We start from the raw sequence: 18,789 nt of genomic DNA, 5'->3' as shown, positions 1-18,789 counted from the left end.
CTTTTCACTGTTATTTCATTAAAAGTAGCATATAAACAAAAACACATGTACACAAACAAACACGACAAAATGAACATGCAAGAAGTCTGGTAATATAGAGGGAGAAACTTACGTCTAACCCTAACCCTAACCCTTACCTAACCCTAGCTTAACCCTTACCCTAACCCTAACCCTAACCCTAACTTAACAACAACCCTTACCCAACTTAACACTAACCCTAACCCTAACCCCAACTTATGCCTAAGCCTAACCCTAACCATCGGAAATACATATAAACAAACAAACAAACAAATAAATAAATAAATAAATAAACTATTTTTTATTGACAAGTATAAACAAACAGCTTTTCACTGTTATTTTATTTAATATAACAAATAAACGAACACAAACAGATAAACGCAAACAAACACAGACAAAAATAAACAAGGAGGAAGGTATGGAAATATAGAGGGAGAGATTTACGCTTAAACCTAACCCTAACCCTAACCCTAACTTTAGCCTAACCCTAACCCTAACCCTAACTTAAGCCTAACCCTAGACTTAAGCCATAACCATTTTATTGACAAGCATAAACAAGCAGCTTTTCACTGTTATTTTATTTAATATAACAAATAAACGAACACAAACAGATAAACGCAAACAAACACAGACAAAAATAAACAAGAAGGAAGGTATGGAAATATAGAGGGAGAGATTTACGCTTAAACCTAACCCTAACCCTAAACTTAACTTTAGCCTAACCCTAACCCTAACCTTAACTTAAGCCTAACTCTAACCCTAACTATTGGAAATACATATAAACTAACAAACAAACAAATAAATAAACTGTTCTTTATTGACAAGTATAAACAAACAGCTTTTCACTGTTATTTTATTTAATATAACAAATAAACGAACACAAACAGATAAACGAAAACAAACACAGACAAAAACAAACAAGGAGAAAGGTCTTGAAATATAGAGGGAGAGATTTACGCTTAAACCTAACCCTAACCCTAACCCTAACTTAAGCCTAAGCCTAACCCTAACTATTGGAAATACAAATAAACAAAAGCCTAACCCTAACCCTTACTATTGGAAATACATATAAACAAACAAACAAATAAATAAAGTGTTCTTTATTGACAAGTATAGACAAACAGCTTTTAACTGTTTTTTTATTAAAAATAACAAGTAAACAAACACAAACACAAACAAAAATAAACAAGGAGGAAGGTCTGGTAATATAGAGGAAGAGACTTACATTTTACCTTAACCCTAACCCTAACCCTGACCCTAACTTAATACTAACCCTAGCTTAACACTATCCTATCGTTCTCCGGTTTCAAACCCCCCCCTTCCCCCGACATTTCTGTACTGCCCTGTTTTGCCGCCATTGGCTTCAGCCCTTTGGCGTACCACGACCTATTGGCCCTACGCCTTTCTGTGCCCGACTTTTCGTCCTCTTGTCGGCCTATTTCCCCACCATTTTTCCTCCTTTGTTTTATTATATTTTCTTTTGAGTTATTCTATCTTACTTTATGGCCTTATTTTTACTTTACCGCCCGATGGCCAATTTAATCTTTTTTATTTTTTTCTTTTGTTCTTTCTTTGCGGTCGTCTTTCCCCGACATTTTTTCTCTTGCCTTCTCGACATGTTTCCACCGCCCCGTGTGGCCGCTTCTGACCTATTTGTACACGATCTTCTCTTTCCCTCTTTGCATTTGCCCCCCTCTCTCCCTGTCTGTTTATCATGACCGGGCTTTCCGATTCCCTCTTCGTCGGTTTTCGATCTTTTCTTCTTGTTCCTATTTTATTCTCGCCTTTCCCCACATTTTACTGTCGCCTTCCCCGTTACTTATTCCTCCTTGGCCTACCCTACCCGGTTTTCTCCCCCGTCTGGCAATACTTCCAAACACTCACGATCAGTCCAGCCCCAAGGGGTTGAGGATGAAGCAGACACTATACGAAAAAACCTAACCCTAACCCTAACTTAACCTTCACGCTAACCCTAACCCTAACTTAAGCCTAAGCCTAACCCTAACCATCGGAAATACATATAAACAAACAAACAAATAATCAAATATAGATAAATCAATAAACTGCTCCTTATTGACAAATATAAACAAACAGCTTTTCACTGTTATTTTATGACGAATAATAAAAAACAAACACATACACATACACACAAACAAACAAACACAAAAATAAAAAATAGGAAATTCTGATAATATAAAGGGAGAAACTATGGTCTAACCCTAACCCTAACTTAAGCCTAACCCTAACCATATTAAGCCTTACCCTAACCCTAACTTAAGCCTAACCCTAATCCTAAACCTAACTCGAACTTAACCCAAACCCTAACCCTAACCCTACGAAATACATATAAACAAACAAACAAACAAATAGACAAATAAATAAACTGCTCATTATTGACAAAGATAAACAAACAGCTTTTCACTGTTATTTTTTAAAAATAAGAAATAAACAAACACAAACATATTTAAAAAAAACAAACACAGCCATTTAAAGACAAAGAGGAAGGTCTGGTAATATAGAGGAAGAGACTTACGTCAAAACCTAACCCTAACCCTAACTTAAGCCTAAGCCTTACCCTAACCATCGGAAATACATATAAACAAACAAACAAATAATTAAAAAAAATAAATAAATAAAATGCTCCTTATTGACAAATATAAAAAAACAGCTTTTCACTGATATTTTATGACAAATAATGTATAAACAAACACAAACACATACAGACAAACAAACACAGACAAAAATAAACAAGTAGGAAATTCTGATAATGTAAAGGGAGAGACTATCGTCTAACCCTAACCCTAACCCTAACTTAACCCTTACTCTTACCCTAACCATCGCAAATGCATATAAACTGACAAATAAATGAATAAATAAATAAATAAATAAACTGCTCTTTATTGACAAATATAAACAAATAGCTTTTCACTGTTATTTTATAACAAATAAACAAACACAAACACATAAACACAAACAAACACAAACAAAAATAAACAAGGAGGAAGAGCTCCCTGTGCTTTATGGACACCACGGTCGAGAGGCCCAAGCAGTGTCCAATGCTCGATATTCTTGTAGATTAGCTAAACCAACTCTTCAAAGCCAAGACTTTGGCATACCCCTCCTACTACTGCTAAGTTTGATATCCAACTTCCAGCTGGTTTTTGCACGAACTATAATCAAGCCGACCACAATTGGCTTATTTGGACGGAAGTTATCACAGGCTTCTTGTTTTGTACAGTACATATAATGTTCAAAACGAAGACACGCCAGAATTAACTAAATTCTGAATCAGTGGCTATACACTCTTATTAAGCACTCTTCGGTGTTATTTACGTTAACATCTCCAATTAAAGGGAAAATTATTGTTGAAAATATGATAACTCGTCATTTTTCGAATGTGTTAGCTAAAATTCTCTGCCTTCTATTTAATTAAGAAGCATGGGACTGATTTATGGTAAAATTGTCACTTTATGACATGTTTGAAACCATAGATCAAACTATATGCTGCAGTATTTAAAATTTAAAAAGAGAAATTTTCGGATTTTCTGTAGGTAGCAGTACATGTTACTCTCGATGCTATTTAGTGACCAACATGCAAGCTATTGCGGCACAGTGATACTTTCCTACTGATGTCGATAACACTCTCGAATTGCGAAGTCTAAAATTCTATGTCAACGCAAATCATATAACACACTTTGAAACTTTATTGCATCTTAATTCAAATATATGCGAGATCTGTGGTGTTACCGCGTTTGTGGTGATCTGAACGTTTGATAATGTTCAGCCCGAGAGTCACGTATATGACTCTCGAACTGGCCTCGTAGATTCGGTGGAAAGCGTCCAGAAGTTTCTATGACGTCAAGAAATTTCGAGATTTGAGGCCTCGTTCCTCGCCATTATTTATTTATTTATTTATCATATACATTAAGCTAGTAGACTACCTGGTTGAATGATTTAACTGTCGCATTGAACGAGGATGTCAAAGCTGCGATATGGTCTTTTTATCAACACAATCACAATCGTAGAATATTCCCTTTGTGCCGATTGTCCTATAGAAGAACAAACAAGTGTTTCCTAAAAATGAAAATACAAACGCGATTTGAACTAATTTGAGAAAATTGGATCTTCATATTGTTCAACTTTCTCAAAAGTGATAGGTGCCTTATTGCTGAATGTTGCAATATCAAAAATTGTTGTCAAAGTGAAAACAATTGCTGACATACCCATCTCCTCCACTCTCGCTAGAAACCAAATGGTTCTTCCCTAATGCACCGATAACCTATGTAACACTCGTCAACTGTCAGGAGCTAACCGCATCCTGCAACTGAGGGCAAAAACAGAGTTCTGTAGTCAGCGTCAATGTTTAGTAATAAACGCACAATGGAGAGCGTAGGAGAGAACCTCAAATCCAAAATCCATAAAAATAAATAATTTTGGCTCTTATTGCATCCTTGCTTCAAAACAATATTGATACATCCGGCCCAAAAGTCATGTATACGGCTCTGCATTGTTCGAACCGGACTTGCAGATTCGAACGATAGAGTTGCCGAAGGTTCTCTGGCGTCCAGAAAGTTCCGAGATTCGAGGCCTCGTTCCTCGCAAAATTTTACATCACGTTTACATAGGTTTATTAAATCGAAAGTTTTATTGGACGAGGATGTCATTGCTGCGATACGTTCTATTTACCGACACATTCACAATCGCAGAATATTTGCTTTGTGTCGAATGTCCTTTACGTGATCTGCACATCTTTACAATATTTCAACAGCGTTTCCGCCCCGTTTCCGCAGTTTTTTCGAGTATGTCACAATGCCATCGATTCGTGGACGTGTCCGAGCGAGTGCGCCCTCGCCGAAAATCGCTGAGAGATTTTTTCAGAGGAATGACGCTTTCTTCGATGACTTCATCTACCAGTACCAACGAAGTACGTAACCGGTAAGTAAGCAATAATAATTACATTGCCATACAAAGTAGATTTATCTTGTCTCAAATCAATAATGATGACGTTGACACAAAATTGAGAACACACATTTTTCTGGTTTATAGGATATTGTTTTTATTCTTGTGGACTTACAGAAAATTATTGGTCCACTCAGTTCTCAGTTCGACAATGAATGTTTGGTGTCGGAAATGTCTAGTTAAAGAAGCGAAACAAGTTGTCTCGACAATCAGAGTAAGGGGCTGGATGTCTACAACAAGGCTGTCATCGAAGTATCTCCAAAACTTTCAAACGTTGGAACAAGTGAACATCCTTTATGATATCATGATCCATGCTTCAATGAAACCGATAAAATGTGTTGATGTATATCTGTGCTGATAAGCTGGGTTTGTTTTGCTCTTGTAGAAGTTCGACTAGGCTCGTGCGTGGGTAGAACACGTATTCTGTAAAACTGAGTAAACTTTAGATGCCATCGATAATACCGGTCATAGACGCACCGCACGCTCCAAAGAAACCCGAAATGCCTTGACAACCTAACCAAACCAATGTGACCTCACAGAGGTGTACAAGGATTCCGAGGCGATATTAAATGCAAACGCGCAAAATATCGGACAAGGGGTAAGGGGCAGCCTGTTGACTGCACGACGCAAACTCCAATCTTTCGCTGACGGAAGGGGGAGTTACATGAGGTAACCGACGCATCAAGTGTCTGATTTCCCTCTCGGCAACAACCTCCTAGATGGGATAGTCCTGTCTGAAAATCAGTGATTTGTCTATTTCTCATCCGATTTTCGGATATACAATTTGCAAAGTAGGGTGCCATCCCAACCGTTTCGCCAAGTAGGCCCTAACATAATTGTAGTGTGTCATTATTTAAATATAAGTGCCATTTCAACAGAAAACATATCTGAAGAGAAAGTCAACGGCTTCCCTCATAATATTTAAAAGGGAATTCCCGTTGATTTTAACGCAAGACCCATTACATTGCTGAACAATGACATTTCTAATATGATGACTTGAATAACCAAAACTAACTTAGTATCTCAGACTGATAATTTTGAAAGGACATGTAGGACCCTCTTTTGTACATCCGCACTGGAAGACAGAATCATTGAAGTGGAGAAGAATACACATATTCACTGGCCATCAGGGTAACGGCATACGTCTGTTGCTCGGGGGCCTGAGAGTCTCTCAAAACAGTGAAACAGACTGTTTTAGGCAACTCTCAGGCTCGAGGGGAAAATAAACGTACGATATTACCCGAATATGGCCGGTCAATATGTATTTTGTAACATATCTAATCCAAATTTCTGGCAAAAGAAATCGAAAAGTTCTTCAGCTATCATCATTCGTCTCAGTCGCAGACGACACTGTCGTCTTTTTGCGCGTTCTAGAATATCCCCTTCCCTGCGGCCGCCTTTCCGTCTCTCTTCCGGCTATATACAATATTTCAGAGAGTCTTGCATTTAAATACCACACTTAACATCGTTTTTTGCACGCATTCATTAAGTATAGTGTTTTCAACACGTGAGGAAAGTCACCCAGTTTCTAAGTTTGTCCATTGAATAGTTTTGCTTTAAGACAGGTGTTTTGTAATGAGCAAAAAATTGAAATGTGCCGCGCGCCACTGCCTCTATGGACTGAAGAGATATCATTCATATTTGGTAAGGTTGGTTTCCAAAATTATTTTGAGTTGGAAGGAGGATACTTGAAATTGTTTTTGAGTTTTTAGGGGAAATTCAAAAAATCATAGGAAATATTTTAGAATGTCCCCTCCCTACCAAAGGTGTTTATGAACGTAGCCTAAAATGAGGGGAAAAAAACACATCTGGCCCGTTTTATACTGTAGATCTCAATACCATAAATATATTGAAAGATCAAACATAAAAAAAAAATTATACATAGAAACGTGAACGTGGTTTTCGCGCAAATGCTGCATCTCGAGACTACTTGTATGGGATGCACCTCATTCACACTTTATTTTCAATCAGCTACCATTGAAGGCGACGGGCGGAAGACATCGTTTTGGGGGATTAAATGCATGATATACCAAGCCTTTAATGTGTAATCCACTAATATAAATATATGTTTGACAGGGCATTGATCTCATGAGTAGTCTGTGTGTCCCTCAGTTCGACAGCCTGTGTTTGTGTTTGTCTGTGTCTGTGTCTGTGTGTTTACGTGCCTGCGGTATGTTTTGCACTGTCCAACAGTTCAATGCCTGTCATCATGGACACTGGTGTAACACATGAGAAAAACACACCGTAAGGCCTAATATTATCATATGTGAAACACACATCTAACTTTATCGGAAATTTTCCACACAGGTTGCATCAACCAACTGTCGGACGAAAACAAGGCTGCGCCTATAAACGATTGACGGAGATCGTATTCAGTACATAGCACTGAACTGAGTGACTAGCAAACCATTCTGATAGGCAAATGCACCTTTAAACCACACGTATCTGACCAGAATTCGTTGTGATTGGTTAGATTCAGACTGATGTTCAAAATCAATAGGTGAACAGACGGTATCCGAACACATGTTTCAAACCGACTCATATATTTATTGCGATAAGGGAAGATGTTCCACTTGTACTTGTTAATACTGTTAATCCAACAATGATACAACTAAGAATTCTTTTTACGTTCCTCTGACGTTTTATCGCAAACTATGCGAAAGTCATTACTGAAACCTTAGATACACCGGTGTTATTTCATATCTACGAAGATAATACGAGATTCTCTAAAGTCCACTTTGCAACTTAGAAGATTCACGTACGTCACTCGTTACATTATCTACTCTGAACACAGTAAAAAGTACATAGCTCTATTGCCAAAACCTTCAATTTGTTCTGAACTGTCTTTTAAAGCCAATACCTATGAACTCTGTTACAATGGTCATAGTTTCAATTTAACTTTCATATCGTGTAGCTTTTTCATCGTTTGGTTATTCTAACTGAAAGTGTCCCTATTCAGGGTGTTACAGTAACATTTTCCGCCATTTCACCAAATCTGAATCCGTCTGGTCCGTCATCGTCGTCGTCGTGATCGGTGATTTGTTTAGCCTTTATTTCGGCTAATTTTCTCTGACGTTGTTCAAGAATGTGTTTTCTCCATTTAATTCGACGGTTCTGGAACCAAACTTTGACCTGAGCCTGGGTCAAGTTTAGAGCTGCAGCAAGGTAGTAACGTTCGTTACCAACCATATATTGCTGTTTGGCAAACTCATTCTCCAATCTCTCTAGCTGTTCCGCTGTGAATATTGTACGTACTCGCTTTGGTTTGGGTTTCTTCCATCCGTTGTTCGGAATCCCCTTCTTCCGGTTTGTCGCTAATATGAATAAATGTGAAATGGAGCTGGTATCAATATGACAATATAAACTTTTATAATGAAAGATAAAACAAAGTTTGCATGTTTACTCTAAACGCTTCGACGCAAAGACTACTTTTTCCATTTCTAAGAGAAAGACATTCAAGATGACACATCGACCAGTGATAACCACGTATATGAAGTACTCTTATGCGTTTCATTATAACATTACTTGAGGTCTGACATTGTATGATTGTGCACCAGCATCTTTACAAAACCTCAAAGTTTTGCCTTCTTTCAAGTAATAATTCTTGTGTTGTCAATTCTACTGGACAGTAAGAAACCAATGATACGAATTGATATGAGTGCGAAATAAGAGCCAGCGTGTTAAAATTTCTTCAAATTCGAAAAGACATGAGTTCACATATTCTTGAGTTGATTCACGGTTAAACTTGGGAAAAAGTACTTTGAAAATAACAACATCGTATTACTTTTACAGTAGGAAAAATCTTTTCCTACAGTGAAAATACGATAGGCAGCCAGTGTTGATGTAATATCTCACAGTGTGAAAGCCGATACATCGAGAAGACCCACACGTTCTTTATGAAAGGGATGACGTAGTTAGATTTGCCGACTATCCTGGTCAACTTACCCAATTGCACTTTGCTTGGTTCATATTTAAACAGGGCAAACGGCTGCTTTTTCGCTAATACCCATTGTTTTCTGTTTACTCAATGACTTTATTGCCATTAGGAAGAAAGCAGCTTATAGTTTTCTATTCGATAAGGGAACATTATTCAAAAATACAATAACGCTATTTGACTGCTGAACACAAGCGGAAGTGATCAGAACGAGATATGATTTATAATTTTGAGGGTAAAACTACTTGGATAAGAAACAAATATAGCTGACTGATTTCAAGATGAGAGAAGAGGGTTATTGGAAAGTCGACTATCTTCACTCGCTGTGGACAATTTTCTTCTTTTGTTTGACGATTTAATGTTTGATCTGAACATGGATGTAAAAAACTTTTTACATCCATGGTCTGAAGAAGTCGACGTGCTTTTGCAATCTAAATCCGATGCATTGATGCACTCCGTGTATCTGACACACGACGGCAAGTTTGCATAGCCTGAGTGTTTGCCGTGTTTTCTCTTCTTTTTAATGAAGTAGGCTTAGTTTTGATCGGAATATGATGGCAACGGCTGAACAAACAACAACGGCTGCCAAAACGGCCGCAAAATGTCGGCAAAGAATTTTCATAAATCAATAAAATACTATCACAACCTGTCAGCAGACTTATCGTTGGGGTCATAGACCATGGCAGTAAAACCAATTGTAAGTCTCCATTTCGGCTTCATTTTACTTAAATGATATTTATTGGTTTGTTTATTTGAGCTATATCTCAGAAATCTATCAAGTCATCATGTATTTACATAATAAATTGTTATAATTGGAAGAATGGTCAAGAGACTTTTGTTTGTATTCGGATAAAAACGTTCAATACTCACAATTTTGATGAAAACTCAAATTGTTTTTTTCTGTTGGGCCAAAATTCACACACATAGTCTTCAGTCTTTATTATAATTGAAACTTACGTTTCAAACCAACAATAACCAGATAAAGCTTATTTGATATGGGCAAAACTTGTACTCGATTCTACCATCTTTTGAATTTGTATTGCATTGGACCTGTCGTCGATACGGTACATTTAACAGGTGTTTTTGACTTCAACAGTATTTTTCTTTTTAGAATCTGCTGACGTCGTTGATAGATGATTTGTTTCCATAGTAATTAGCGCATTTAAACCATTCTGTGTTAATCCCACATTAAACATACTTCAGTAATTTTACCCATCATACACTTTATTATTTAAGTAAACCTATGATCGTACGAAATTATGCGTTCTACAATCAAGCATATAAAAACGTTGCCCGGTTCGTCTGCCTCAGACCAGATAACGTAAAATGGAGAGCCACAGTCTGTAGCGTTTTCTCAACAATCTTCCATATTTTATCTTTTTTTTCATGATTTCTCATCGTAGTTACAAAGTGAGACGTTGGTTCTATCAGACCACTACACCAAAAAACAAAATTTACATTCCACCATTGCTGTATTCAAATGTCTGCTGTGAAAACACACTGATAATGAAGGCCGGTTTAGATTTTTATACAATCGACAAAGAAATGACCTGAACCAAATCATTGTTTTACTTGTTAAGTATCTTAATGATACAGCATTTTCATATCGCTTGATTTTTATGATACATTTTCCCGGTGCAATCATTAGGTTGGTTTTAATCTTACGACAAATCGCTCGTGCAAATACTTTATTAGTTGCAGACTACAACAGAGGAACTGCACAACTTGGCACCTCATGTTGATGAATTAGAAGACAAAACGAAATAAATCATGTTTTCGCCAAATTCCAACGATTTATAAGGTGCCTGGTAATACGATTATAATAAACACTGCTCAGATGTAGGCCTATTATCATGTATCGTTGAGAGCCCCAATTCTTCATAATTCTAGAAAATCTTTCTATCTATAAATCCTTTCGTCATTTGTGTAGAATTGAATGTTTATAATCTCATCAAGCTTTAATTGAGGAAATCTTGACAACATCAAAAGCAAAACGGGAAAGTGGGTGCTCCTGATCGTAATCTGTGAATTTATGCTCTGATTGTACGTCTATTTGTGCTTGTATAACTTTGATAATCTGAAATCATCCAGATTACTTGTTATGTAATGAGAAAATGCAAACCGCGCTTCGTCCAAAATTTCATGCTTATGTTAAAATACGACTTAGGAAATTCTCTTTGAGAGGTCGCATAATTCAGCGAATCGGAGCGACTTACATGTAAAGGGGAAAAACAACCAGAGTGTGAGAATTGTTACTGTAGCAAGTGAATTACTGTTGGATGACTTCAATTCGACGCTACATTCATACTCGCTTCAGCTTTCGATGATGTATTTTGGACACTTCATCATTCAGAAAACCCATCCGTGTACAGGCACTATTTTACCTTCTGGGGATCAAAATATTGATTTGAATTGGAATTCGTTGAAACCACTATTCTCTTTCGTAATGTTTTGTAAGTAAGTTGAACTACGAACTGAAAAATAATTATAAATTTTCGAAAGAATCTCCGAAGCCGGGGTAGCAGGTTTCGTGTTTCACATCCGCGGAATCGAATCGGCAAGTTAGTTGTGAACTGACAACGTTCACGTCAGCGTTTACTCTGACTCGTTATTTACCGTAGAGACAACTACCCTTAAGATTATCCATTTATTCGGTGAAGCATGCAGTTCCACGTTTCACAGTACACTCACCTTGTAAATAAACTCCTGTCTTGGTATCATGAAGTTTCTTCGAAAATACAGACATTGCGTTTCCTACCGTCCTGGCAAACTCCGAGTTGAAGTTTGGTAAATTTCTGAGCCTTTGTGGGGCAGGTGTCACTGTGCACGCCATCGATAATCTATGACGGCAAAGATCTCTTGTTCCCGGCGAAGACGATATGAATCCATTGCCTGGTCCCATCGAAGGAACTTCAGATCTTTCCATGTTCTCACGTCCAAGAATCGCTTCAATGGTAAACGACGACTTCCGCCGACCTAAGAACTCGGCTCTGGCGTGTTGATGTGACGGCATCGGGATGTGAAATGGGTACATTGGCACCAGGTATGGATAGAAGGATAACTGTGGAAGGAGAGGATGCGAAAGTTTCAAATTCTCTCGGTTCATTGGATCCATGGATTAAATCTACTCTGGTCGACAACGGTATGCGAACTTAATCACAAATCACAACTTTATCACCTGTGTGTTAATGCTCTTTTTCTGAAAGTTAATTGTTTACAGTTATTCTGAGTGATTCCCTTTGCTGGAATAAAACCATCAGTGCCTCTGTGGAAATTTGAATGGATACCGCCTGTGTCCATACACATACATCATCATCTTTATAAAGCAAATACCATCTACATGAACAGAGTTCCAATCTGCCTCAACCATCCCCATGTTTTTTACCACCAATTGATATTTACCTTCCAGAGAAAACAGATTTCCAATCTGCTCGGTTTCCCGGAAAAACTATTTGCCAATTATTTGCTCTTTAATTGGTTTTTATTTGTAGTCTGGTGCGTCAATCATTCTGCGTTATTACCTCCGTGCTTTAACGCTATTATTAATTTTGCGCTTGGATGCCCGGTAATACCAAAGCATCATGGGATCGACTGTCAATATGGCCTTCTTTTCTGTACGGAGAGGGTGTTCTTTCTATTTTACAATCAAATGAAAGTGTTTCAGACGTCAAAAGAATACTCGCGCTTGTCATTACAACCGATTAACTGACATCTATATTAAAATGCGGTATGCTATGATAGGGTGACCGTATTGTTGTATAGCATGCAACCTCAACAAGCGAGATCGACTGATGGACGCCGCACTAACAACAACAAGTTTCTCTATACTATATTCAAAGAGTCTTTTCAACGCAAGACGGTTTTTCCTGATTTAACATCAACCAATTTTGTAGAGCAGACACTGCACGGTAGAAAGCGGGCTTTTTAATCCCCAAATTTTAATTATGTTGTTACACGAAATAGATTTTGATTTAGACATCTGGAGGATGGTACAATCTTTTTCAAATTGCCATGACTGTTAATGGTATCAGTTACAGCTTAATATTTGGATTCAAAAGTCATTTTTTCCTCGTCTCATGCCATTGTCCCTGTCCATACGTTAGCACGCCTTTCATATTCAGAATTTCTTTATTAGGATCTGGTCTTTGTGTTCACTCCTCTACGGGATATGTACCTCATGTTGGTCTTTTCTCTCCCGACAGGTCCCATCAACACAACACGTGACAAAGGACAAACACCAACACATACTGCCATTATTAAGCGTCAGCCTGCAAATCCTTTGTTGCAACAAGGATGGTGCATTAAAATTTTAACAAAATATGGCGATATATTTCGCTTTTACAACATTTCAGCGCTGCTTGGAAATTGTACGGGGCAGCTTATTGTGCAACAGAACGCAAACTTTTGGAACTGGAATGTGCAGAAATTATTTCCGATATTTGACGGAAAGGGGTAACCCCTTTAATTGCATTGACTGACTAGTGATGAGGCGAATGAAGACATTTGTGGCATCGTCCGCTAGCACGGGTCCGTTACTTCCCACTAACGGGAGCATCCGGCTGCCCGAACAAGAGACCTTGGCTTGGCAAGCGAAGATGCATTTGTAAACACACAGGGATCTTTTGTTTTATATCTAAAATAGCTTCTACTGAGCTTATTATGGTTAGAAAATGTAAAATCTCAGAAATGTAAAAATGCCAACTGTAAATTACTTAGAGGAAGACAATTACCTTGACTTGCTCCAACTCTGTGGTCATATTAAATATCAAAACAGAATAAATTACATCAGCAGACTCGCGCTAAGTGGTATGCTGTTGTGCAGATCGTGGGGTGAACGCCTTGGCCAGCCAGTAACTCAGGTGCCGAGAAAAGCCAGGCGACTGGGGTCCAGTCTAACAATTACCCTAAGATTCGACCTGCAGAGACACCCTTCTCCGTTCTCCCACAGCCTCCTGATTTCTCGATGATTTCCTGGCAAAATAATCGATCAACAAATGTAAATATGAGTAAGATATTTTAGACAGTTAAATAGCGTAATCCCATACAAGCCCGTACGGGGATAGAAATCACCTGAAACAAGATCTATACAATCTGTCATTATGTTTGGAGCCGATGTCCAAGGCGGTCACATAATGAAAATCAATTTGAACTACGCCTTCGTGGATGGAGACCAAGACATCTTGAAATTGAAAAAATTAGAAATACCTGTAGTTTGTTATGAATTGTCAACCCACTAACCTCTGTGTGCATTAGTCAGTTTTTAAATCCCGCACAGAGTGATGATTTCAAGTTACGTTTTGAAATACATAACACTTGCAGTGTGTTCCACAGCAATTTATTTCACTTGAGACAACTATCAAATCGTTTAAGAAAACATAAGATCTCTATAAGACCAAAGAGAACAAAAAAGCCCCTAGAAGTGGTAAACTTCAAACAGTATTGCGCAAGTCTAAATATTTATCCCCGAGGCACATTCTACCGTGACCTTATGGTCGTGTGAAGATAAGAATGGACAGTGAAATTGATCTAAATGTTATCACACTTGTGTAATTGGTTTGTAAAGTTATTCCAAAACTTGCTGCAGTATCAGTACTTGTAATTAACTTGAGGCCAAAGAACAGACGGATGATAGTGTTGTTCACAGCAGGCTTCAGCTGTAATTGCTGAAGTAAAGCAATAAAACCTGTCGGCCGGTAGGAACTGATTAGTGTCTATGTGTGGGATAAATGTTTCCTACAAGTGAACACACACTTGTATTTCAGTAGTGGCCATGGCCGAGAATATGTTCAAAGTCAAGTTCTCGTACTATTCCCAAACACGGATAGTGCCCGTCTTCATTTCTGAGGATGACTTGCCAATGCTGTGGCTGTGACACTCAGGGCAGCGGTACGGAATGTAATATGATTCTGCATATGTGAAGTGCACCGCGAAGTGTACTCCCATGGTGTGTGTTTATTAGGGGTCCATAAAAGCTCTCTGATTTTCACCGCAATTATAACAAGTCAGTGCAACTTCTAAGGCAAGTTTTGAAACAACTTTACAAACCAATTACACAAGTGTGATAACATTAGATCAATTTCACTGTCCATTCTTATCTTCACACAATAGTAATATTGTTCGAATAAACGTTAACAAGGCTTTATGTAGCTGTGGGTCCGTAGCTGGGGTGTTTTTAAACAGGATTCCTGCCTTTTACGGTCTGGTTTTGACTTTTGCGATTTTAACCCTGCCGTAAAAGTCAAAACCAGCCCGTAAAAGGCAGGAATCCCGTCTGAAAACACCACAGCTATGGACCCACAGTTAGGCGTTATGTAGCCAGTCTTGATAGACGAGTACGAAAAGGAGAAACAAAGCATACAGTTTTAACCATCTTATTTTTCTGAAAATCGAAATTTCGATTTTGAAATTTAAACATTGGTAAATTTGAGGTATTTTTTCCATAATACCAAAATTTGCACGGTAACCCCCGATTTTCATTGATGATTTCCGAAAAGAGTGGTTGAAAGTTTCTTTGAGGAAAGTTTGAGCAAAATAATTTCGAGGCACATACAATACTTTAACTGACAGTGTGCTGAGCCTGTTGGAAAATGTACAGTATAGCAAGTGAACTCATCCCGTAATATCTCACTGTGTGTCACAATTACCTGTGCGTGTATGCATTCCCATTTTGTTGTTTTGCATCGGTAGCTAGATCTTTTCAGCTGAAAACGAAAACCCCAAAACAACCAAAACAAAAAAAGAAAAATCGAAAATAACAATACGCGTCACATAATCATTTTTGCAGTATACCCAAGAGGACAAACAAACAATTGTTTTCGGACCGGATCGTAAAATGTTCAGCTCGATTGAGAAAATCAGATCTTTTAATTGAAACCTTTGCTCTAAGTCATTCAACTTGTTCACATATTTGAGATTCATCAAAGTTTAGCATATTACTCATAACAATAATGGAATGGCAAATGTTTATATCTTATATAATTCTGTCGTTATATGTAGCAATAATTAGATGCGCAAGTTTGTGAAGACGAGAGATTTACTTTAATGAGAACTTAGAATTTGTCCAGTATCATTTTTCTGGAAAATTGACCGAAACAATTTACCTTGGAAGACGAACCTGTTGTACGCGTGCAGGGATTGATGATGTCACAATAGGTGATGATGCCACAATATATTCGTGAAAGTCATTTCCATTAACCTACGGCATATGCAAGAAACTATTCTCGCTGATGAAAATTTACTTTCTACTTATTCTGGGTTTTCAATGATGTCGGGGGAGGGGGCAGAGAAGCTTGGAGACACGGCAATTTTTGAAGGCCCATATGGAAACCACGTGTATGTACACGTAGTGAGAGCACCAATGGACTGTCATATTAGGCCTATTAATATTCATACCATGACGTTCACCGGGTTAACATTTTGCGCGTGATAAATGCTTAAGATAATTCAAATGTTTCTTAAACAAAGACAAAAAAACAGCAACTGATCTCTTGTGTTTCTGTAAGACGGTATACTCGCTGATCAGGGTTTACCCGAATATCACATTCTAATTGACACAATTGATTGATCACTGAGTATAATGACCCAATGCACAGAACTTGTGGTCATGGTCTGCCTTCCTTTTTGCCACCAAAGATTAACCTCACCTCCTTAGTCAGCAAAACTCTTAATGTGCATATGTAAAAATCTATGGAGTTCCTTTGTAATCGACAGATCCTACGAAATACCAGACACAGTTAACATGACTTTTGCAGTCGGTATGTATTCATCTCGTCATTCACATAAGCTCTATGCTGTTGTATTTTTGTCTGAAACCAGGCCCTTTTCACATTTCACAACTAGTCTATGCGAACTACTCCAATGCTTTTGTCGGAATGACATTTTGGCACACGATTGCTTTATCAAGAACCGCTTCTCTTACCAAATTACTTTCAAATGACGACAATTAGCATAAAACTACGGCAAACCTCGGACGGCAACGCTGCGCATTGTGATATTAAAAGTACAAAGAGAGTGCACATGAACTGGTACACACGTGCGAGCATTACAATACGCAATTATGCGTCTGTCATTGATATCTTCATATTTTGGTACCAAACCACAGGTTATTTGCATATTAGAAAGGCACAGGTGTTATGTTCATGCTAGATAACCGAGTGTACCGACATTTCGCCGTAAAATCGTCAATAATTTTGGTGTAAATAAATATGTCCCGAAATATGATTCACTACCTCCTCAGAGAATACTGCAGGAACTAGACACATACCTCAAAGTCTTGTAGGATCGAGATGATCCGAAGTTAATAGAGGCTTGCTGCAAAAGTTAGGTTTACATCTGCAAGGGAATTCGTTCCCTGACTTCATCCACTTTGAAAGTAAAATGTGCTTGGTAACAGGTGGGTTGGCTACCCTTGTAATGAAGCTTATAGTTTGTTGCATAATTTAATATGTTTAAAAATCACCTTGGAATAGTCAGTCAGCAGGCAATGACAAACCCTATTGTGCGTTTTCTGTCCTCCATGTCGTCTGCAGAGGCTAACCCAGTACCATCGACCGCCCGTGATGGGTGTATTTGACGTTCAATCTTTTGATAGGTGTTGCAAATATTCATACACATGATACAAGGGGTGAAATTGACGCTTTTCTTTTAATACTGTTCCTCCCAAAATGTTGGGTTTGATAATTTGATATCAATGAAGTGTTAGGCCTAATGATATTTAGTAATTTGAATAAATGTGCTGTTAGGTACCAATCACCAACGTTGGCATATTTCATCCATATGCGATATTTTTCAATTTGTTTGTTCGTTATCTAAGCTGGAGCATAGGGAATTCAGGCTCCGATGATGATGATCAGATGGTGACGATGATGATGATTAAACATTAAAAATGAAGGAAAATAAAAATATAATCGAAGTCAGTAAAGTTGTTGTTGTTGTTATTGTTGTTGTTGATAGTATTTGATGAAAAGAACAAAGTGTGGGTTGCAAATTCAATACAGCCAAACTATACACATGCACTGCAAAAATCAATACAGCCTTTATAGTATACTATACACATGCGCTGCAAAATCAATACAGCCTAACTATACATGTGCGTTGCAGCCTAACTATACTATGCGTTGCAAATTCAATACAGCCTAACTATACATGTGCGTTGTAGCCTAACTATACATGTGCGTTGCAAATTCAATACAGCCTAGCTGTATTGAATTTGCAACGCACATGTATAGTTAGGCTACAACGCACATGTATAGTTCTGTACTATTTTCTTATTAATTTGGTTATTTGGTTATTTGTGCTAAATAAATAAATAAAAAAAAAAAAAAATAGTTAGGCTGTATTGAATTTGCAACGCATAGTATAGTTAGGCTGCAACGCACATGTGGGGATATGGATAGTTAGGCTGTATTGAATTTTGCAGCGCATAGTATAGTAAAGCTGTATTGAATTTCGCAGCGCATACTTTGTTCTTTTCTGCAAATACTATCAACAACAACAACAATAATAAAAACAACAACAACAAATTTACAGAGTCCAATATATTTTTATTTTTCTCCATTTTCAAATATTTAATTATCATCATCATCGGAGCTCGAGAACCCTATGGCTGGAGTACAGAAGTTGCATGTCACTACATATGAGAATGACATTGAAAAGTGCAACATATATATGCAAACTGATGTTTCAATATTGTATTTTTTTTTGTTACTGTATTTTCAATAAGTTGCAGTTTCTTCGGAAATGTTACATGTAAAGGGTGGGAAATTATGGTGTACATTTGATCACCAGTATTTTGCTAACTTTGCCGGTAAATATATTTGTTCATTCCCTACACGAAATACTATATTCATTCAGGAAAGTTACCCGGGTGACACTGGCCT

General features: G+C 37.7%; 1 protein-coding gene across 2 annotated transcripts; it reads right to left on the bottom strand.

Annotated features, from left to right (window-relative positions):
* Nucleotides 1-7,415: 7,415 nt before the first annotated feature.
* On the bottom strand, nt 7,416-17,407 carry LOC139119658 (homeobox protein EMX1-like). Of its 2 annotated transcripts, XM_070683486.1 has the most exons (4): nt 17,175-17,407; nt 13,642-13,882; nt 11,603-11,972; nt 7,416-8,291 (listed from the first exon to the last, which is right to left on the bottom strand). In XM_070683486.1, exons 2-4 carry the CDS (start codon nt 13,666-13,668, stop codon nt 7,933-7,935), a joined length of 756 nt encoding a protein of 251 aa, XP_070539587.1. In that variant the 5' UTR covers nt 13,669-13,882; nt 17,175-17,407; the 3' UTR covers nt 7,416-7,932. The 2 variants fall into 2 exon arrangements, with proteins under 2 accessions (XP_070539587.1, XP_070539586.1); XM_070683485.1 differs by lacking the exons at nt 13,642-13,882; nt 17,175-17,407 and having other exon boundaries at nt 11,603-12,029.
* Nucleotides 17,408-18,789: the final 1,382 nt, after the last annotated feature.

Source organism: Ptychodera flava, chromosome 20 (genome assembly GCF_041260155.1).
Source record: "Ptychodera flava strain L36383 chromosome 20, AS_Pfla_20210202, whole genome shotgun sequence".
NCBI lineage: Eukaryota > Metazoa > Hemichordata > Enteropneusta > Ptychoderidae > Ptychodera > Ptychodera flava.
This window is presented reverse-complemented; position numbering and strand designations above follow the sequence as displayed.